This window comes from Trachypithecus francoisi, unplaced genomic scaffold, assembly GCF_009764315.1.
Source record: "Trachypithecus francoisi isolate TF-2019V2 unplaced genomic scaffold, Tfra_2.0 Lachesis_group11, whole genome shotgun sequence".
NCBI classification, from domain to species: domain Eukaryota; kingdom Metazoa; phylum Chordata; class Mammalia; order Primates; family Cercopithecidae; genus Trachypithecus; species Trachypithecus francoisi.
Window position 1 is genome coordinate 26,535,472 of NW_022681456.1, and position 22,852 is coordinate 26,558,323.

The following is a 22,852-nucleotide window of genomic DNA, read 5'->3' on the forward strand; positions in this document are numbered from 1 at the left end:
AACAATGTCCTCAACACCCTTACAATGGACTTCATCTTAATTCTAAGGATGGTTCCTTTTGTCAACACTAACTGCAGGCTAATGGCATCACACAAAAGTCCAGTTCAAGGAAACTTAGAATGTTAAATAACTTGCCCAAGGTCCTGGAGTGAGTGGGTGGTTCAGTCGGGCTCTGAACCCACACACTTTCTACCACACACTTTCTACTCTCTACCGTTATGTCTCTTTGCTCTGGGTTCTGGTTCTGCCAGGTGCTAGCTGTAAGATCTTGGGCAAGCCTGTTAAACTTTATGAGCTTCTGTTTCATCATCTTTAAAACAGGAGTAATAATATCTATCTTGCAGGACTGTTGTGAGGATTACTGAGATAATATATGTCAGAGATCTTGGCATGTTGTAGGCTTTTAATTGTATTCAAGCACTCTTCATTACGAATTCAGGTATTCTTACATGAAAACTTCTTAAAATAGGTATTTCTGTATTTCTCATTTCAGACCCCAAGGAAGAAAGGCAAGTTTCTTGGGTGAGATTCTATTACCAGTGATGAAACATTTGAATAGCAATGGTAATTTGGCCAATTACGGCAAATTTCCTAACATGTTTTTCTATAAAATTACTAGTGTCCTTACTCACCAGCACAGCTGAAAGTCCCCTTCCTGCTTTGCACATCTACTCCATATTCTTCCCCCCAAAGATAATGACTTTAGCAGGCTTGATTTGTAAGGCTTGATAATGATTTGTCAGCCTTGATTTATAAGTACAAGAAAATGGGAAGGGAAGATCCCCAAAATGATCACGACTTAGATGACTGGATTATGCATAATTGCCCTCCTCTATGTTTTGAACTTCATGTGAAATTATAGTACTGTTATAGTTTTTAAAAAGTCATGTGTATTAAAACGGGTTATCATTAGTGGTGGGACTGAGGAGAGCTTTAAAATGTTTTCCTTTATTTTATTTATCTGTATTTTTCTGTAATGAATGTGTATTGCCTCTGTAAAAAGAAAAATATTAATACTTTAAACCAAGTTTAGAATTGGAAATGGAATCGGAGAGGGTGGACAGTTTGGGAGAACAATGAACCAGCCCCAACAAGCGAGTAATTAACCCTTGAAGCCTCTGGGACCTCAGGCGAGCACAGTGAGGTCAGTGGATATTTAAATGGGACAGCCAAGGAAACCAAAGAATTTTTTTTTCCAAGCAGTGGGAAGAAGTCATGATAATAGCCATCACCTGAGAGAATGCAACAGAAGTTACTTTTGTGTGAGCCCCTGGAGCACAGCAACTGCTCCTTATTCATCTCTGTATCCCCAACAGAGGGTGTGCCAAATAGTAGGTGTTCAGTAAATTTTCTTTCCATTGAATTTGTTGTTGAAGGAGTAAATGCTGCTAGAAATAGACGTTATCAAACAAAAAGCTAGTGGAACTCTTGGAAAAATGGGCTCCTGTGGTCTGGGGAACAAAACCCCTAAATGGCCATGTGCCAGCAATCTAACACAACCACTCAGGCAGGCTTAAGCAGATTAACACCTACTGGCTTGGGTGAGAAACCCTTTTTGCCTGGGGAGCAGAAAAGAACACCCCTTGAATTCCCTTTCCTACCAGTGAGACCTCCAGTGAGAATTGCTGCTGCTTCTTTTTTAAGGAAGCTAATAAAAGAAAATCTGTGCAGCTTACAGTTTGTGCTTAGTTTTTAAGACAAGTCTACTGCTTTTTATTTGTCGGTAAAACAGTAGTAAATCTTCCCTATTTGTTCAATTCCTATAGTTTTCTCTTATTCTCCCCTCCCCTCCTCACATTTCTATTTATTTAAAGGTCTGAGGATAGCGGTGGAAGCCCCTGATACTTGAGAATCCTATAAAGATCCCAAGAGAAGCAGTTGTTTGTCACCTTACAGTATTGAAGCTGCTACAGGGAAACATTTTTTTCCCCTCCCATCCCCAACAAAACACTCTTCTTCCCCAAGGTTGCTTTGTTTTGGAACGGGTTTTAAGCACAGGACAGGAAGGGTGCTCGGAATATAATAGACAGTAATGATTTGTCAAATAAATGAATTAATGATCATCTAACATAAACCAGATCTCATGCTCATTTCCTTTTATACATTGACCCATTCAGTCTTCACAACACCCTTTTGAGGTAGGTAGTATTACCTCCTTTTTCAGGTGAGAAAATTGAGGCCCAAGAGGTTAAATGACTTGCTTAGGTAAGTGGCAGAGTTGGGATTTGAATGCGGGTCTGCCCAACCCCAAACCCTTTCCATAGCAGTGTTTCTTACACTTGAATGTTTATTTGAATCTTTGGAGATCTTGTTAAAAATGCAGATTCTGATTCAGTAGGTTGGGAGTGAGGCCTTTATATCAGACTTCTAAATGATGACAATGTGGTTGGTTGATGAACCACACTTTGAGTAACAAAGCTCTGTAACATACTGCCTCGTGTCACACATCCTGTATGTTAAGGGCCATTAAAAATCCAAGTTGGCTAGGCGCAGTGTCTCATGCCTATAATCCCAGCACTTTGGGAGCCTGAGGTGAGCTGGTTTCTTGAGCCCAGAAGTTTGAGACCAGCCTGGGCAACATGGTAAAACCCTGTTTCTACAGAAAATACAAAAGCTGGATGTGGTGGTGTGTGCTTGTAGTCTCAGCTATTTGGGAAGCTGAGGTGGTAGGATCCCTTAAGCTCAGGAGGTAGAGGCTGCAGTGAGCTCTGCTCACACCGGTACACTCCAGGCTGGGCAACAGAGTGAGACCCTGTTTCTTTTTTTTTTTTTTTTTTTTTTTTTTTTTGAGGCGGAGTCTCGCTCTGTCGCCCGGACTGGAGTGCAGTGGCCGGATCTCAGCTCACTGCAAGCTCCGCCTCCCGAGTTTCCGCCATTCTCCTGCCTCAGCCTCCCGAGTAGCTGGGACTACAGGCGCCCGCCACCTCGCCCGGCTAGTTTTTGTATTTTTAGTAGAGACGGGGTTTCACCGTATTAGCCAGGATGGTCTCGATCTCCTGACCTCGTGATCCGCCCGTCTCGGCCTCCCAAAGTGCTGGGATTACAGGCTTGAGCCACCGCGCCCGGCCGAGACCCTGTTTCAAAAGCAACAACAACAACAAAAAACCCAGAAGCTTTGAGATTCTGCTACAGACTTGTGAAAATTTAGAGTGCTTCCCAAGCTACCTGGTTGTACCCTTTTTTTCAGATCTTGGACTGAATCCTTTAACCCAGGGGTCACCAACCCCAGGGCCAGTACCAGTCCATGGCCTGTTAGGAACTGGGCCTCACAAGAGGTGAGTGGTGGGCAAGCAAGCGTTACTGCCTGAGCTCTGCCTCCTATCAGATCAGAAGCAGCATTCGATTGTCATAGGAGTGTGAACCCTCTGAACTGCACATGCAGGGGATCTAGGTTGCACGCTCCTTATGAGAGTCTAATGCCTAGTGATCTGAGGTGGAACAGTTTCATCCTGAAACCATCGCCCCCACCACTTCCCTGGTCCATAGAAAAATTGTCTTCCACAAAACCGGTCCCTGGTGCCAAAAAGGTTGGGGACCACAGTTTTAACCTTTTCCTTAGGAGGATTCTGTGAACCATCACAGATGTTGCTCAAGTTTTAAGCTAACCTATGCCTTTTGTTTGTAAGCTCGTTTAAGTGTGTCAAGATTCTAGAGCTGCTCTGCCCTATCCTATAGCCACTCGTGGCTGTTGAAATTTAAATGAATTAAAACTAAATACGATTAAAAATTTAGTTTCTTAGTTCCACTAGCCACATTTGAAGTGCTTAGTAGCCACAGGTGGCTAATGGCTACTGTTTTGGATAGCTAAGATAGAAATAATTTCCATGTCATCACAAATTTCTATTTGGACAATGTTGCTTAACAGTATTTGCTATTAAACAAGCATTTCCTGTAATCTTCATGACTGAGACAGGGAAAGAAGACTATATATTGATATTTACCTATATCTCTAGGTATGTCATTGGCTATCTTTTTTTTTTTTTTTTTTTTTTTGAGACAGAGTCTCACTCTGTCACATAGGCTAGAGTGCCAGGGGCACGATCATGGCTCACTGCAACCTCCGTCATTGGTTATCATCTATCCTTAAGACAGCTGTGTTTAAAGAGACCACCTATTGAAGCTGGAAACCTCATCTGTTTGAGTTACACTTTACCAATAGTTCCGTGGTCAAAATCTGATTGACAGAACTGACCAGGGGCAGCAAATGAATCAGTTCCTTCTTATGTTGCTGCATAATCTAGCCTCTGCCTAGCTCTGCAACTTCCTCTCCTGCCACTGTCTTCTTTATTTGTTATATACATTTGTCAGTTCCCACTACGCCAAGCTCTTTGCTGCCTGAGGCCTGTGCACATGCTTTTCCCCATCGCATAGAAAGTTCTTTTTCCCTCCCCAACCTCTATGTAGCTGGCTCCTTGTAAAACTTCAGGTCTCAGATAAATGTCACCTCATCAGCGAGGCATTCTCTGACCACCAACTAAGATGGGTCCCCACTTTATACTTTTTCATAGCACACTAATATTTTTACACAAAACACTTTGACCATTTGAAATTGCACCTTTACCTGGCAGTTTACTTCTGTATTGACTCTTACCCACTAGAATGTAAGTACCATGCAGGCAGTGACTATGACTCCTTTTTTTCACTTCTGTACTCCCAGGACTTGGTACAAATTAGACACGAAATATATATTTGTTGAATGAATGAACAAATGAATGAATGAGGGAGCCCAAAGTCCCAGCAGCAAGCTAAGATTTGATTTTGTGATCCAAAAAAAAAAAAGAGTCGATTAAACAATCTATTTTCAATCCCAGCTTATTTTTTGTGATTCCATTACTTTAAGGAAAAAGCAGCAGCAGGGACGAAAGAAGGAGGAATTCACTAGCAGTGACAACTCTGAGGTCCTGTAAATGAGTCATCGCTGACTCTGTGACAGAGCTGAAGTGTCCATCTTATCCCACTTGGTTTAGCTGCCCTCAGAATAACTGGGCTTTTGTTATTTGGAAAGACTAAGGGTCGGTTATCTTTGTTACATCCTCAACTGATGTAGAGAAAATGCAGCTGGGCAGGCCAGATGTTCTACAGTTAGGGCCATTTATGAGGAATTCGCTTTTATTTCATTAAGTATCCTAGTATCTCAGTGATTTAATTTGCTGGTTTTGTGTTGCAGGGAACCCATGGTGGGAAGTTGAAAACATGAGTTTAATAGTTAACTTTTATTGTCATTGCTGAAGGAGGGAATACTTAAAATGACATCATAAACGAGGTTTTAGAACCCTTTGGTGGCCTGATGGGACAGGGTAGGAGCTTAACGTTTTTCTTTAGATGACATGAAAGAATTGCAGCCCAATGTCATGTTAAATAGACTGATCAGTTTGGCACTGTCTGCCATGCTTCCGAGGAGGAAAGGAGCCAGTTTTCCTTAAACAAAGTTAAGGTTTCTAAACTTTGCCAGGTCATGAGGGAGGGTAGCAAGCCTACAAATTTGGGGGAGAAAGTGGACAGGCAGGCTAGATTTTACCTTGCAGAAATCTGTTGGAATGGAATCCTTTAACCAGCCTCTTATCATGACATTGCCGTAAACCCAACCAAAATTGGCCATATATCAGGTTTAATTTTAGGTAGCCGAAATTTATTTCATTTCCCTTTCTTTCCCCATTAAAAAAATCAATTAATAAGTACAATCTTAGTAAAATATATTTAGAAACATGGATATGGAACTAGACGTAGATACAGATAAGCAGAGTGACTGTTTTCCCAGTGAGTCATAACTCATTATCTGTACTACCTTGTATTCCCTAGTCCTTGTATCAGAGGATGCCAAAAGGTTATGCGTAATGAATTAATTTTAGCTTTGTGCCACCAAGCACACATGATACTGTTCCTTTTTCACAGCGGAAAAATGGAGAAGTGACCATCCAAAGTGGGACATTTGTTTGTTAAAGAGTCCCAGGTACTTGATTGGCCTTGATTCTCAACAAGTCAAACCTGGTAATATTTACATTGCCTGATCAGTGATAAGCTGGAAACCCAACAAAATAACTGGGTCACATAACATTTCACGTATTAATAAGATTTTAATAAAATTTTAAAGCTAACATTTGTTTCATTTAATTTTCCTCACCTTTATTTCTTTCTTCCTGGTTTTGGTCCTTTTTATGAAATTGATTTTCCTTTATTTATTATAAACTGCTTCAAAACTTTTTGGAAAGTAGATGGGATATAAGTCAAGTGATAATTTTTAAATAGAAATAAAAATTAACCAGGCATGAAAACCATGTGCTGAGTTGACTTTTTTTAAAAAAGAAACATGGCAAATACATTTTACAAGATTTACATAATTGTTTTACAACTTACACTATTGTTCAATGAAAATTTGCACAAATTCCAAATTTAAGAAGCCTACCATAATAGATTTCCTAATATTTAGCTTTCTATCATGGGCAAATAATTTGTGCTTTATAATATAATATGCCTATACAATCATACATGTTGTTAGGAAATTAAGTTTCTTTTCTCCAAGACCATGACCCACATTACATGCTCAGATCCAGTCTAATTTAGCAATGGAGTATTTCAAAAGTGGTACTTGAGAAAAATATCATACATAGTCTTATATAGGATGACATTTTTAATGCCCCCTGGAGATACCTGAGAACAAAGCTGGAATGTGCCAAAATCTTCAAAGCTTAAAATCATCTGAAGAGAACCTGTTTCACATTTGTATTTCTAAGAAGCTACTTTTATGGCTCTTGAACACATTGCACAGAAATATCTGAAGACATTTATGATATTCCTGTGGCCCTGTCTATCACACCTGCCATACTTTGAGGCCTCCACATTGCTTCGAAGAAGGCCAGGCACACTCACTAGCTGGATGAGAACTATGAGAAGATCCTGGATGTGTTTCCTTCCCACTCTTCCCTCCCATCCCTTATTCCCTTAGAGTGTGTCTCCTTATTTGAAATGTTGCTACACTTTGAGAAATATTTCATCCAAATGATTTCTGCTTCATAATGCAGAACTGTATTATTTGTATAATTTCCCTGTTTATTTCAGAAGGATGTTATCACTAGCAGACTCGTGTGTGTCTCCCTGGTGGTGACAGGGATATTTGGGTAAACGGCTCTTTCTTTAGGGAGAAAGGAGACTCAGGATGGTTGTCCAATAATCCTAGTCTTTGAAGAACTCCTCAGACCTGCATGAAGAGCTGTGAACGGTACTTGAATTCTCTTTCCTTTTAATGTTCAGTGAACAAAGTCATTCTTTTCACTACATTTACTTTTTCTGAGCCTTCTAAGCACGAACTACAACAACCCACTATGGAAAGAAAATGGGAGGGAGGTGGGAGCCTGATCACATTTTTCCTCCTTAAAGCAGAAAACAAAATACAGTTTGAGGCGCATCTACGTAAACAAATGTGGTGATCTCACATCTAAATTTCCACAGAAGAGGGCTCTCAAGCTGTGTACCCAAAGTGAAATCAAAGCTTGATCTAATGCCATTTATCAACAACCCAACTTTTCAATACTTTGAAGAATCCAATTTCCTTAGCTGTCCCTGACAGAGGGCCACTGAGTTTATGGGCTAGTACACAAGACAGCAAGTCCTTCCAGTTTCTTAAGCATCCACTCAATCCCTCTGTCTAAATAGGTGTAGTTCCATAGAGAGGAAACTTTGGGGAAGGAATTAATCAAAAGTCTCCAGGATATATACTTTTAAGTTTCCTGAAAGTAACATGCTCTCTCTTGCCTCTACTTGGAATACCTTTTCTCCCCTCTCCTTCATGCTCCCATAATACTCTGACCCTTCTTCCAACCTAGCACTCCTCACACTATATTGTTACTGTCAGTTTGTTCATCAAGAACCTTAACCTCTAAACATAAACTCCCAGGGGGCAGGGACCACACTTCTATTGTTCACCATTGTATCTGTACCAATCTGAAAGTGTTTAGCACATACAAGCCACCTGAGAAATATTTTTTGGATAAATGGGTAGATACGTAAGTAAATGAGTGAATGATAAAAGACATCCTGAATGGAGCAATCTGACCCTATTTATTTGCCCCCCCCAAAACAACAACAACAACAACAAACACTTTAGCTCCGAGTCTATTCTGGAAACAGTCCTAAATAGAATTAGGATATAATTAAGTCCATGCTGTGAGGGTCTGGAGGAAGAGTCTAACTTGGAGGGTGAGGGAAACATCAAAGGAGATGAGTAGAATTTTATCAGGCAGAGGGTGGAAGGAGGCTAGCCCAAGAAGAAGGACCAGTGTGAGAAGTGATTTGGAGAAAGAGAGCTCTTTAAGGCTTTTAGAGTGAGGCAGTGGGTTCTTTGCCCCAGCACTTTGAGGAGGCACAAGCTTCATGAAAATGAGACTTAGTGGGTAGAATGAGAGAGGACAGAGTGGAGTCTGGAGGCAGGGTATCAGCTTGAGAGTCACTGTGGATGTCCATGAGAGGTGGGGGTGGCCTGAACCAGAGGCACAAGTGGGATGGGAAGGAACAGGTCAATCTAGATTAGTATTAGAACAACTGGACTTGGGAAGTGTGATGGAGAATGCCCGCTGTCACCCCTACAGCTGTTCCCCCTTCCCTGCCTGGGTACATGCTATTCTACATTTCCCAGCCTCTCTTGCAGTTACATGAGGCCACGTGACTAAGTCCTCGCTGATGGAATATAAGTGGAAGTGACGTGTGCTACCTTCAGGCCAGGGCTTTTAAGAGAGTAGGTTTTCATCCTCCATGCCCTTTTTCCATTTCTGCCGGCTGGTTGCAGACTTGACAAAGCCCTCAGGCTGTGGTCCTTAACCTAGTGAGCATCAGAATCACCTGGAAGTTTGTTGAACAAGATTCCTGGGCCGTGCTCCTAGAGTTTCTGATTCACTGGGTCTGCAGCGGGACCAGATATGAGCATTTCTAATAAGTTTCCAAGAGCTACTGATACTGCTGGTCTTTGGATCACAGTTTGGGAAACACTGCCCTGGGGTATGATGGAGCGTAATATTGAAGGAGCACGTATTTCCAAATGGCTGCATTACAGAGAGCCTCCTTTATGACTGAATACCCTAGCAGTACTGTCTTCAAGCATGAAATAGATTTCTGTTTTGTTAACTCCACCTGTGTTTGGATCTATTTGTCACACCAGCTTAGCCTACCCTAACTAATACAGGAGTTTAGGGAGAGAAAAGATTTGAAGCTGACACCCATATTTGTTGCCTGGGTAACAGGAGGGTAGTAGAGCAGGTTTGGATGGAAAGATAATGAATTAATTATCACAGCCTGACCAAGCCCTCCACTCCACAAAGCTTGGAATCTTTGTGAGGTCTTCCCTGATACTTCCAGCCACATAGAATCTCTCCTTCCTTGGGAACCTCATAGCATTAGTTTATATCTCACTTATTGCATATACCACATTCTTCCTTCCATAACAGTTGTCTCTGTACTTTTCTTTATCCTTGTGTTCCCTCTTGGTAGCAAGACCTTGGCATATTAATCTATTTATTTCCCAGCACAGGACTTGACACATAAAATGTCCTCACAGGGGGAAAAAAATACATGTGTGTACATATATACATGAATAAACATATATAGGATTCTGGATCCAAAGTTTTCAATGCAGTTTTTTTCTTTACACTTCAAAAGTATGGTTTCAGATATTGAATCTAATGTTGCAGATAAGTCTGTTATCAGTCTGGTTTTCTCTCCTTTGGAGGTTATCTATGCATTTTCTTTGGGGAAGCTAATAAGATTTCTTTTATCGTTGATTTTCTTCAGTGGGCTTAGAGGTGATTTTTTTTTATTTTTCCATTTATTCAGCACATGTTCAATGAGAGCTTTTGGTCCAAAAAGGCTTGTCTTTATTCCATTTTATAAAACTGTCAGGTATTATAACCTTCACTTTCTCTCTATTCTTTCTCTGGACACTTATTAAATGAATATTGGAATTTCTGACTTTATAAGTCCTTTTTCTCGACATCACTTTTATACTTAGTATTTCTTTTCGCCACATTATCAGAGAATTCCTCAGCTCAGTCTTTTGGTTTACTGATCTCTTTCAGTTGGATCTAATTTTCTAATATTCAACCTATCTATTGAAATTATTATTTCAACAATTATATATTTCCTTCTGAAGATACTGACTCTCATGGGTATGATTTCTTTTTCTTCTTTCTTTCCTTTCTTTCTTCTTCTTTTTTTTTTTTTAAACAGGCTATCACCCAGGCTGGGGTACAGTGGCCTGATCATAGCTCACTGCAGCCTTGAACTCTTAGGATCAAATGATCCTCCCATCTCAGCCCCCTAAGTAGCTGGGACCACAGGTGCACACCACCATGCCCAGCTAACTTTTTAAAAAAGTTTATGTAGAGATGGAGTCTCAATATATTGGCCAGGCTGGTCTCGAACTCTTAGCTTTAAACCATCCTTCCACCTTGGCCTCCCAAAGTTTTGGGATTACAGGGTGAGCCACCGTGCCTGACTGATTTATTTTTAGTTCTCATCTTAACAATACTTTTCAGGTTGTCCCATTAACTTTATTCCTTTGGATATAGACTCTCTGTGTTTTTAAGTTTGTTGTTCCTCCTTCATGGAATTGGGCTTCCACAGATGCTTGGGTGACTCTTAATTGTGGTAACATATATCCATATTAACCCCCCTTTTTTTTTGAGATGGAGTCTTGCTCTGTTTACCAGGTTGGAGTGCAGTGGAGTGATCTCAGCTCACTGCAGCAATCTCAGCTCACTGCAGCCTCCACCTCCTGGGTTCAAGCGAGTCTCCTGCCTCAGCCTCCTGAGTAGCTGGGATTATAGGCGCCCACCACCACACCTGGCTAATTTTTGTATTTTTAGTAGAGACAGGGTTTCACCATGTTGGTCAGACTGGTCTCGAACTCCTGACCTCGTGATCCACCCGCCTCGACCTCCCAAAGTGCTGGGATTACAGGTATGAGCCACCATGCCCAATATTAACCATTTTCAAGTGTACAGTTCAATGGCATTAAGTATATTCACCATGTTGTGCAACCATCACCACCATCCATCTCCAGAACTTTTTCATCATCGCATACTGAACCTCTGTACCTATTAAACACTAACTCCTCATTTCCCCTCCCTCTAGCCCCTGACATCCACCATTCCATTCACTGTGTCTGTGACTTTGACTATTCTAGCTACCTCATATAAATGGAATCATGTATTTGGCCTTCTGTGTCTGGCTTATTTCATTAAGCATACTGCCTTCAAGGTTCGTCTGAGTTGTAGCATGAGTCAGAATTTCATTCCTTTCCAAGGTTCAGTAATATTCCATTTATATATATACCACATTTTCTTTATCCATCATCCATCGATAGATGCTTCGGTAGTTTCTGCCTTTTGGCTATTGTGAGAAATGCTATTAGGAACACTGATGTACAAACATCTGTTTGGATCTCTGCCCTCTTTTGGGTGTGTATCCAAGCTTGGGTAATTCTTAGTTGTAAATTAATCTGAGGAGACTCCTGTGCACATCTTGGACTGTGTGGGCCTCCACTCAGTCTCACAGTAGCATCAGCCTCATGCCATGTGCCCAGCAGCTCTAGCTTAGCTCAAGACCCACTCACATTCCCAGCCCCTGCCTCCTTGTGGTTGCCATAGTTTAGTGTAAGGTTTCCTGCCTGCCTCCCTTTCCAGAGAAAAAGAAAGCAGCTCAGTTTTTGATTCAGAGAGTTCCCTTTCTTGTTTTCAAGAATGTTTGTGTATTTATGTTATATAGCATTATAATCATTTCTTGCTTAGTTTTTGGATTGTATCATATGCTTCATTTGCCAACTTGAAAACAGCAGCATACAGAATGTGTACCAATGAATAAATGAGTACCTGTACGTCATTCACAAATCCAGGGAGATACCTAGGTTTTGGCATTATCTTTTGGAGATTGTAGGGGAAGAATGTTTTTCCAGAAAGCTCTTTTTTTCTTTTTTTAGACAGGGTCTCACTCTATCACTGAAGCTAGAATGCAGTGGTGCGATCATGGCTCTTAGCAGCTTCAACCTGCTGGGCTCAAGCGATCCTCCTACCTCAGCCTCCCAAGTAGCTGGGACTATAGGTGTGAGCCAAGATGCCTGGCTAATTTTTAGTTTTTTGTGGAAATGAAGTCTCACTGTGTTGCCCAGGCTGGCAGAAAGCCCTTTCTTCAAACATTAACTCCCCAAAGTTTTTGAAGGACTTCCCATTACCTGTAGTGCTGAGGCCAGTGTACTCAGGGGATGGATTGCTACCAGGGGAAGAGGGAGGTGGCACTTCCACAGATGGGGCAGATTTTGCTGGAGAAAACGATGGCACTGGTGAAGGGGTTGGCGCAGTAGCCTCTGCAGCCTCTGTCAAGATGATCTCTTCTCGGACTTCTGCTGTGGATAGACACAGGGGAAGGTTTTAGAACCAAATGTAAAGGCAAGTGTCTCTAAGATACTTTAAAAAGTGAAATATTCTTCTAATCTGTGTGATGTCACTCTTGCTTAAAACTTTTCAATGGTTTCCCATCACCATCATGGTACTCAAGGCAATTTGCATATATACATATGCCCACTTTATTTAATTTGTTTGTTTATTTATGTACTTATTTTGAGATGGAGTCTTGCTCTGTCACCCACTCTGGAGTGCAGTGGCACAATCTCGGCTCACTGCAACCTCCGCCTCCTGGGTTCAAGCGATTCTCGTGCCTCAGCCTCCTGAGCAGCTGGGACTACAGGTGTGCACCACCACACCCAGCTAATTTTTTGTATTTTTAGTGGAGATGGGGTTTTGCCATATTGACTGGGCTGGTCTCGAACTCTGGCCTTAAGGGAGCTGCCCGCCTTGGCCTCCCAAAGTGCTGGGATTGCAGGTGTGAGCCACCATGCCCAGCCCACATGCCCACTTTAAAGAGGAAAAAGACATGATTGGTTTGATACCACTTGACCTGTTTACCATAACTAAATTCTTTGAGATACAGAGTTAAAGAAACATAAAGCGCAGAAGTAAGGATACAAATAACATTACTAAGTGGTGCAATTCCCAGGAAAATGCTGGCTTACCAGTGCTTCCTTCTCCCTTCATGGCTCGCATGAGCTCATTGGCCCGCTCCTGACAGTGCAGAGATTCTAACAGGTAGAGCACGTAGTCATCAAACATTAAGTGAATTAGGTGAAAAGACCCTGGTGAAAAAAAGGATCAAACAGAAAGTAAGTCATGCTGTCTCATGTAGGCCCCCTCTGTCTGGTCAGCTGCACAAGTTACACAGTGTTCTAAATGGTCTGCTCAAGAGTCTAATTTTCCACTCACTTATGATCTCGTCATGGTCAGAGGTTGCATTTCTCAGCTGTATCCTCAGCTTAGCCTAGTGCTTGGCAAGGTAAGTGTCATTAACACTTTGTGGCAAGTGAATCTTTTCCTTGCTGATGTTATATTAGTATGACACCATAAAAAATGGCACCCACCGAGCCACCTCTGAGCTCTCACATACCTACTGGCCTCATCCTCCTGTGAGCACCCCTCACTCTGTTCAGCATTTATTAACACAGCGTCTCTCACTTTTATCTCTTCCACCAGTGTATTATTCCCCCAACTGGACTTTAAGTATGCCCGTGGTGGGGACTTTGCCTTCTATTGCTGTCTACCAATGTACCTGACATAATTCTAGGAGCAAATTTGAAAATTTAAATCTGCAACAAGTTATTTACTTATTTCCCTAAATGTTTTCAAGACCTCATTTAGCACGTGATTCTTAGAAAAGGTAATTCATTGAAGATAGTTGGTCTTTTCAAGTGGCAGTCTTCATTTTTCAATTTAGAGTAGATTATTTTGTAAAAGGGAATGTGAACAGTCATTTTTAAAGACTTTCCTATATGCCAGTCTCTGTGCTCAAAGTCTTATCTTCTCTAATTTAATAACTACAACCATGTTGTAAGGTGGGTATTTTTATTCCTATTTTGCAGGCCAAGCACTTATGCAAGATGACACAATTAATAGATAATACATTATTTCAAAACCAGCTTCTTTTTGCATGTCATGCTGCTATCATGCACAGTGGAATAGTGCACCTACGGTAGGAGCTCAATTAATGTCTACTGTAATCAAGGCCTCATGGATCCAGGGTCAGAAAGAGGGGCCAAGCCTTTATCTCCCATCCCATGTTTCCAGGTCCCAATAGGATATCTCCATGTGGATATCCTGCAGTCCCTTTAAATGTCCAAAACTTTTCACCTCTTTTTTAGAGACTTTTTTTTTTTTTTTTTTGAGATGGAGTTTCACTCCCTTGCCCGGGCTGGAGTGCATTGGCGCTATCTTGACTCACTGCAGCCTCTGCCTCCCAGGTTCAAGCAATTTTCCTGCCTCAGCCTCCCTAGTAGCTGTGATGACAGGCACGGACCACCACGCCCGGCTAAGTTTTGTATTTTTAGTAGAGCTGGGTTTCGCCGTGTTGTCCAGGCTGGTCTAAAACTCCTGACCTCAGGTGATCCACCTACCTCAGCCTCCCAAAGTGCTGGGATTACTGGCATGAGCCACTGCGCCCGGCCTTTCAGAGACTTTATAAGACACTCTGGCATTATTTTTTTTGTCATTCTATCTTCGTCATGATCATTACCACCACCATTATTATCATCATCACATCTACTGTTTATTGAGTGTTTACTCTGTCCCAAAAACTCTGCTAAGCACTGAATATGTGTTTCTTGCTTACAACAAACTGTGAGGTAGGTGGTATTATCCTCCCTTACCGATGAGGAAATGAGTCTCTTCATTAGTAATCAAGTAGGGATTTGCCTCAGTTTGGTCTGGCTCCATAATCTGTTCCCATTCCCCTATAAGTCATTTAGTTCAGTATCTTCATAGCACAGATGGGAAAATAAGGCCGAGATGGCACAAGTGACTTGGCCCCTAGAGGGGCCACTTGAGTTGGGAACTAGGTCTCTCCAAGTCTCAGAAATAAGGTGATGGAGGCTAGTTGGGGGCTTTTGGAGCACTCCTTGGTGAAATTTATTTATTTTCTCCTTAACTGCACCTGGCTTCTGTATACATCCACACCCTTCATCTCGGATCAGTTAATTCTTTTGGTCTAGAAAGGCTAGAGAGGAAAATCCCTGGCTTAACTGTAAGGCCACTAGATGCCCAGCAGGTCATGAACATGACCCTTTCTCTCTAGAACCTGCCACAAACTCCTGTCCTTGTTCCCACAGAGCTCAAGGCCAAGGTCCACTGTCCTGCACCTCCTTCACATCCTTCTTCCATCTCCAGTACTATGTCAGTTTTTCAACCCCATCTGGAATTCAGCAAAGTCCAGGTTCTGCTCAGTCATTGTGAGACGCAGTCTCTAAAACTAAACTTTCCATCAGTTTCCCTGAAATGGGATCCTGTGAGCCACTGAGGAGGAATAGCACCGTGTGGGTAATTATACGGGCTGTGGATTAAACTGCCCAGGTTGAGATCCTAGCTCTGCCACTTAGTATCTGAGACTCTGGATGAGTTCCTTTACCCTCCCTAATGCTTATAAATACTGGAAACAAAATCCGACATTTATTGACCGCTGACTCTGTGGCAGCCACTGTGTAAACCACCGGAGATTTATTTTGGCATTGAATCCTCATCACAACCATGTGAGGTAAGTTACACTTTCCTTTTACAAAGGAGGAAAGTGAGGCTTAGGGAGTTAAAGTAGCTGTCTAATGTCACACAGTCATTAAGTGGCAGAACCAAGACTTGAACCCCGGACTGTCTTGACTCTGAGGTTGCTCTTCAATCATTATGCACTACAGCTCTCTAAAAGGACAGTAAAATGTACATTATAGAAGTACTAAAATGAGGGAAAGTATCTATTAGATGCTTAATAATTGGTAACTATTGTTATTATCGCTAAGGTCCCTTTTGCTACTATGTTCTAAGATCCCATGACACGACTGTTGTGTTCATAGAGTCAAAGAAGTCAAAAGATAGCATCAAATAAGGAAAGGGTCTCCAAAATGAAGAAATTATTTGCTGGGATGTTGATCTAAAGTCAACATGGATAGAAAGAGGGAAATGTACTATGAAACAATGAATTAGCATGGAAAGTTTAGATGATAAAAATCCAAGCTAGTTGTTTTAGGATGAATAAACATTTCATTTTATTCCATCCTCCTGTTTTATAAGACAAGGAGACAAAGATCTGATGAGGTGAAGAAACTTGCCTAAGATTACTCTTAGAAAACATCAGAGCTGAACTTGGAAGCCGGTACTTTAGGGAAAGTGCGGATTTGACATGGGGCTTCAAGTTCTCTTCATTAATGCCTCTGATCAGTTACTGGTTAGTCTGTTAATTTTCCATTGTAAATTTTAATCTTTGAAACAACAAGAGTTTGTAGAGCTACTGCTACTTGCTCACCATTGTGCTAAGTGCTCTGAGTACAAAGGAGCCATAAAGCTCAGTCTCAGACTCCACAGAAGCTAAGTCTTCTTAGTAAGCAGAAATTAATCATTAAGATTATTGGGCAGTAAACAGTTCAGTGCCAGGGAGTCACAGCAATGAGGATAGTGCAAATCGATGAAGACAGGAAAAATGAAAAGGAAATAGAGAAAGACTGATGAGAGAGACAGACATCAAAAACAAGAGGGGAGAGGCAGTTATAGCGAACATCCCACTTTATTTATCTCCTTAGCATTTCTCACCATCTAAGTTAAATACTATATCCTATATTTAACTTAATTATTATTGCATGCCTCCTCCACTAGATTGTAAGCTCTGTCTTGCAGAGATTTTTCTGTCTTGACCAATGCTTTATACCCAGTGACCACGACAGTGCCAGGCACACAACAGAGACTCAATGGATATGTGTTAGATGAATGAATCAAATAGACAAGCATTGACTACTTCCATATGCACCGCGCTAAGTAAGCTCTTTTAACTTGTCAACAACACTGCAAAGAAGGTATTATCTTCAGTTAATACATGAGGAAATGAAGGCTCAGAGGGCTTGAATAACTTGCTTAAAGTCACAGAGCTAGGGAGCAGCAGAGCCTGTTACGGAAAAAGGCATAAAAAGGAGATTTTATTTTGTTATTGTTATATGGTAATATAGTTAATTGCATTTGGTAGAATCAAAGCATTTCATTTTTCTTATGAAAAATATCCATCATAGAAAAAGATAGAGAATTCTAAAATGAACACCAGTGTAATCACCACTAATTTTTGTTAGAATTATTTCCAGGTACCTTTTAGTTTCTGTTGCTATTATGAATTGTGTGTGTGTATGTTTTAAGTTATATTTAAGTTATATAGTGAAATTAAGAATGCCAATTATTTTATAAAAACTGAATTCAGGGCCAGGTGTGGTGGTTTACACCTGTAATCCCAGCACTTTGGGAGGCCATGGCGGGCAGATCACGAGGTCAGGAGTTTGAGACCAGCCTGGCCAACATGGTGAAAAGATACAAAAAATTAGCCAGCTGTGGTGGCGCACGCCTGTAATCCCAGCTACTTAGGAAGCTGAGGCAGGAGAATCGCTTGAACCCAGGAGGCAGAGGTTGCAGTGAGCTGAGGTCATGCCATTGCACTCCAGCCTGGGCGACAGGGCAAGACTCTGTTTCCAAAAAAAAAACAAAAACTACATTCAGTAACTTGACTGAATTCTTATTGGTTCTATTAGTTTGCGGATTCTCTTTTGCCAGCAATCATGACATCTATAAATAAAGACAATTTTGTGTTTTCCTTTCTAATTCCTGTTTCATTTTCTTTTTTTAATGCATTGGCTAGGACCTCCAGTACATATTTATCAGACATCATATTAGAAGGCATTCCTGTCTTTTCATGATAGCTATGGGAAATTTTCTAACATTTTGCCATTCAGTGTGATGTTTGCCGCAGAATTCTAGATGCCCTTTAAGATATTAAATTCCCTTCTATTCCTAGTTTGCTAAAAGGTTTTTTAAAACCATACTTGAGAGCTGAATATATGAAATGCTTTTTTTCTCTGTATATATAATGATGATTATATGATTCTTCTCTTTTTATTAATATAGTATGTTAATTAGTAATTTTTCCTTTTAGGATTTTTGGCATAGTCTAATACTGACTTAAAAAATTTTGCCACTAACTTTGATCTGCTAGTGTTTTACTTAGAATTTTTTTCACCTATGAAAAAAATGTGTGTAGGCCGGGTATGGTGACTCACACTTGTAATACCAGCACTTTGGGAGGCTGAGGTGGGTGGATCACTTGAGGTCAGGAGTTCCTGACCAGCCTGGCCAACATGGTGAAACCCTATCTCTACTAAAAATATAAAAATTAGCTGGGCATGGTGGTACACGCCTGTAATCCCAGCTGCTCAGGAGGCTGAGGCATGAGAATCGCTTGAACCTGAGAGGGGGAGGTTGCAGTGAGCCTACATTTCACCACTGAACTCCAACCTAGATAACAGAGTGAGACTTTGTCTCAAAAAAAAAAGTGTGATTGAGTCATAATTTTCTTTTCCTCTGCTTTTCTTGCCAGATTTTGATATTGAGATTATGTTAGCTTTGTAAAATGAGTTGTATATTTCTTTATTTTGAATATAATTTAAAAACTAAAAACTAATTTGTGTATTTGTTTTAAAAAGTTAAAAATAAGTTCTAGGTAAAAATATAACATGGAGTAATGAGAAGAGAATCTTCAAGGAACAGTTAAAGCATGCTAAGGTCTTTGTCTTTTTTAGGAATACTAAGTAACTTTTGACTTCATTGGAGAAATTCATAGTTTGGATTTAATAAATGTTTAGCATATACGTTAATCAATTAAGGTATCATTACTAAAAGAATACAATCATTTCCTTATTTTGCAGGGGCAACCATTTTATTGAAGGAAATGAGGTGGGCAAAGCAGCACTAAGGACAATGAGATCAGACATCCTAGGCTAGACCACGATGTCCTAAACTTTGCAGTCACTGAAAACAGATTTTCTTCTTTTTTTTTTTTTCTTGGAGATGGAGTCTTGCTCTGTTGCCCAGACTGGAGTGCAGTGGCATGATCTCGGCTTACTGCAACCTCTGCCTCCTAGGATCAAGCAATTCTCCTGCCTCAGCCTCCCGAGTAGCTGGGATTACAGTGCGTGCCACCATGCCTGGCTAATTTTTGTATTTTTAGTAGAGACAGGGTTTCACCATGTTGGTCAGGCTGGTCTTGAACTCCTGACCTCGTGATCTGCCCGCCTCGGCCTCCCAAAGTGCTGGTACTACAGGCGTGAGCCACCTCGCCCGGCCTCTTCTTTTATTCTCTGAAATATTTATTTTCATGTTTATTTTCATGAACTAAAGATTTTATATTTTTTATTACTTTTTTATAAGTTTAGTTAAACTATAAAAACATTTATGCCTGATGTGTTTTGAAGGAAGAGACTTACTCCTTTATTGTGATTATCATTTGGTCTTTATGTCTACCATCCTGTTTTGTGCTTTCATTTACCATCCATTTTCTATGCTTCTTTTATCTTCTCAATTCTTCTTTTCCATTTAATTTTTTTTTTTTTTTTTTTTGAGACGGAGTCTCGCTCTGTCGCCCAGGCTGGAGTGCAGTGGCCGGATCTCAGCTCACTGCAAGCTCTGCCTCCCGGGTTTTACGCCATTCTCCTGCCTCAGCCTCCCGAGTAGCTGGGACTACAGGCGCCGCCACCTCGCCCGGCTAGTTTTTTGTATATTTTTTTAGTAGAGACGGGGTTTCACCGTGTTAGCCAGGATGGTCTCGATCTCCTGACCTCGTGATCCGCCCGTCTCGGCCTCCCAAAGTGCTGGGATTACAGGCTTGAGCCACCGCGCCCGGCCAGTTTTTAGTTTTTAAATTACATTCAATAGTTAATTAAATATGTTTACATATTTTTACATTTCTCTCATCTTAAAACAGGGTCCCTAAATTCTTTGATGTGCCCTCCGTTAAGAACTGGGGTCTGTGCACCTCCTTGAGTCATGATAGGCTTGGGACTGCCTTTGATCAATAGAGTATGAGGGAAGTTACACTGTATCTAAGACTGGATCATAAAAGCAAAGTGACTTCACATTTGGGGCACTTGCACGTGGAACCCCAAGCTGGCACATGATCCTGACTTGCAAAATCCATAAGCATAATAAAATGGTTGTCTTAAAGCCATTAAGCCTAGGTAATTTATTACACAGCAATGGCAACAATAACTAGAACATTATTGTTTCTTGTATTCTAGACCTCAGCTATGGCTTTATTTTTCTTCTTGCTGAAATGCATCCTTTTTTTTTTTTTCTTTTGCGATGGAGTCTCGCTCTGTCGCTCAGGCTGGAGTTCAGTGGCGTAATCTTGGCTCACTGCAACCTCTGCCCGCCTGAGTTCAAGTGATTCTCCTGCCTCAGCCTCCCGAGTAGCTGGGTTTATAGGCACCTGCCACCACACCCAGCTAATTTTTGCATTTTTAGTAGAGACGGGGTTTTGCCATGTTGGCCAGGCTGGTCTCAAACTCCTGACCTCAGGTAATCCACCTCCCAAAGTGCCAGGATTACAGGTGTGAGCCACCGTGCCCAGCCGAAATGCATCCTTTAATAGTTTTTTGTTGTTGTTGTTGTTTTCAGTGAAGATCTGTGGGTGCCAAATTCTGTCTTTGTATAACTGATTATGTCTTTATTTTGCCCTCACTCTTCAATAATAGTTGACAGTTCTTTGTTCTCAACACTTAAAAGATATTACTCCATTGTCTTCTGGCATCTCTTACTACTTATGACAGTCTAATAATTATTCTTGTCTCTCATAGCTTTAAAATTTTTAATCTTAATCCACAGATATTTTTAAAAATATTAACAATATCATCAATGTGGATTAAATAAATGTTTCTAACTCTATTGTGGCATGCATCTGAGCCCAGAGTATTTGCCTTAATTGTGATAATCAAAAAGGAATGGGCTTTGTAGTCAGGGAGATTTGATTTTCAAACAGAATTCTGACATTTGCTGCATTGGTCTTGTGCAAGGAAATTCTCCAAGCTCCCTTCTTACCTCTTTAGAAAAGTATCCATTATTACCTACATTGCAGAGTTAATGCAATAATTCAATGACAGTATGTGCTTCCAAAATATTTCCTGTAATAGTCATCATTATCTTGTCTTTGCTTCATTCTTATCTCCAATCTTAAGCAAATCCTTCAAGTTCTACCTCAGCTTCCTCGTCAGCCATATTGAGGGCAGTAATTCAGACCTCACAGGGTTGTGTGAGAAGTAATTGAGAAAATGTAATGTCTAAAGTATATTCGGCCCTCAATGAATGTTGCTGTGCTGTTATTATTAATTTTCTTTTACCCAAAGAAAGGTAAATGAGGTGGTGGCAGTGTAGCATGGCAGAAAAAACTCCAGCTTTAGCATGGGAACGACTGCGGGTTGAATTCAATCTGCCACTTCTCTGAGTCCACATGCAAGTGCTCTCTTCTCTGGGTTTTTACTTCCACTCCTGACTACAGGGAAAGCAATTCCTGTATCCTAGTGCTTGGTGGGGCCTGAATGACATTGCGAACATTCAGGACCTGCAATTTAGCAGATTCTGCCTAAAAGGGAGCCAGGCCAGGCCATCTAAGCATAGAGAAGCAGTTGGGAAGGCTTGGTCATGGCTACTTGTTCTGGGAGCCGCTCCCTGACACATGCCCACATGGTCTCCCCGGCCCTGCCCAAGTGAGTGAGCTTTGATGCTAGGTCAGACAACAGGTGTGTAAAAAAGTGAAACCATGGAAGTGTTGTGCAAGTGTGCCATCAGCTGTGCCCACACCCAGGCTGCTTTTTAAACTGACTTATGCCGGAGTACTTCCGGGAACTATTATTACCTTCCAGATGTTCGTAACAGTGAAATAAGCAGGCATTTGGTGAAAACCCAGAATGAAAGGGTAAAGGCGCTAGCACCGACTTGAGATCTAGGTACTCTAGGAACTGAAATCAGATCAGTCGACTAAAAAGATGGTGTTTTTTTAAAAACAAAACTTTGATTTGCTCAGCTCCATTAGGACTAAAAGTTTGCCTGATAGCCTACCTTTTGCTCACTAATTTTGCTAGAAACACTGCTTGCAGCAAAGAAAGAAAGTCTGGCTACTTTAGTTCACAGCATAGGTTCTTTCAGTGAAAAAGAATTAAGGAGAAGAGAGTGAAAAGGAATTAAGGAGAAGAAAGGAGTCAACTACGTTTGAAAGAGGCTGTTCTGGGAAGAGGTGATAGAGTCCCCTACGGGATCATTGTGATATTCCACACGATCATTGTAATGGTCAGCCTGTTACGCTGACACACAAACCCTGTAGCCATTCACAGCAACAAGGACCATGTGGGAGTTATAAGATATATAGAGCTGGCCCCTGTGGCTGGGGGAGGGGACCAGGGAACAGAGGGCTCTTTTTCCTAATTAGCTGTTTTCATACAGGGAACACATGACCCAAACACAACCACCAACTGGGTCTTTGACATATACAGGCAGAAAGGGGGAGCTGGGCTTTTGTCTGCCACAAACTCTTTTAACTTGCCTGTCACCCCAAGCTGCAAAACTCAACAATGAGTCAGATGAGCTGGGCCGCCATTTCAGATAGTTTGCTAAATGGACTTGGAGACAGGTATTATTTCAACCCACTCAGGGTTGAAAAATACTGTAAAAGTGAGACTGGGTTAATATCTCTTTTTTTCCTTTTCTAAGTGATTTGTGATCATCTTTTTTTGCCATTTGCCTGAGTTTCCAGTATATCTATCCCAAAATAGTGTGTGGTTCAAAAAGAAACACATTTCGAAGAACCATATTTCTTAGTAATAAATTCAACCCATTCATAAAGCCTAATCATTCTCCTGTTCAAACTTTCTTTTTTACATTGACTGTTAACTCAGTAAGCACAGATGCATTTCAAAGAATATTGC

At 41.1% G+C, this 22,852-nt stretch overlaps 1 protein-coding gene across 5 annotated transcripts in view; it reads right to left on the reverse strand.

The window, feature by feature from the left end:
* Positions 1-22,852, reverse strand: part of RFX4 (regulatory factor X4) — a 179,054-nt gene that overhangs the window by 15,599 nt on the left and 140,603 nt on the right. For 4 of the 5 annotated variants that reach the window (XM_033220778.1, XM_033220781.1, XM_033220782.1 and 1 more), the window contains 2 exons: positions 13,052-13,171; positions 12,215-12,385 (listed from right to left, as the gene is read on the reverse strand). In XM_033220778.1, coding sequence (XP_033076669.1) covers positions 12,215-12,385; positions 13,052-13,171 — 291 coding nt within the window. The remainder of the gene's footprint in view (positions 1-12,214; positions 12,386-13,051; positions 13,172-22,852) is intronic. The other variant, XM_033220779.1, reaches the window with a different exon arrangement.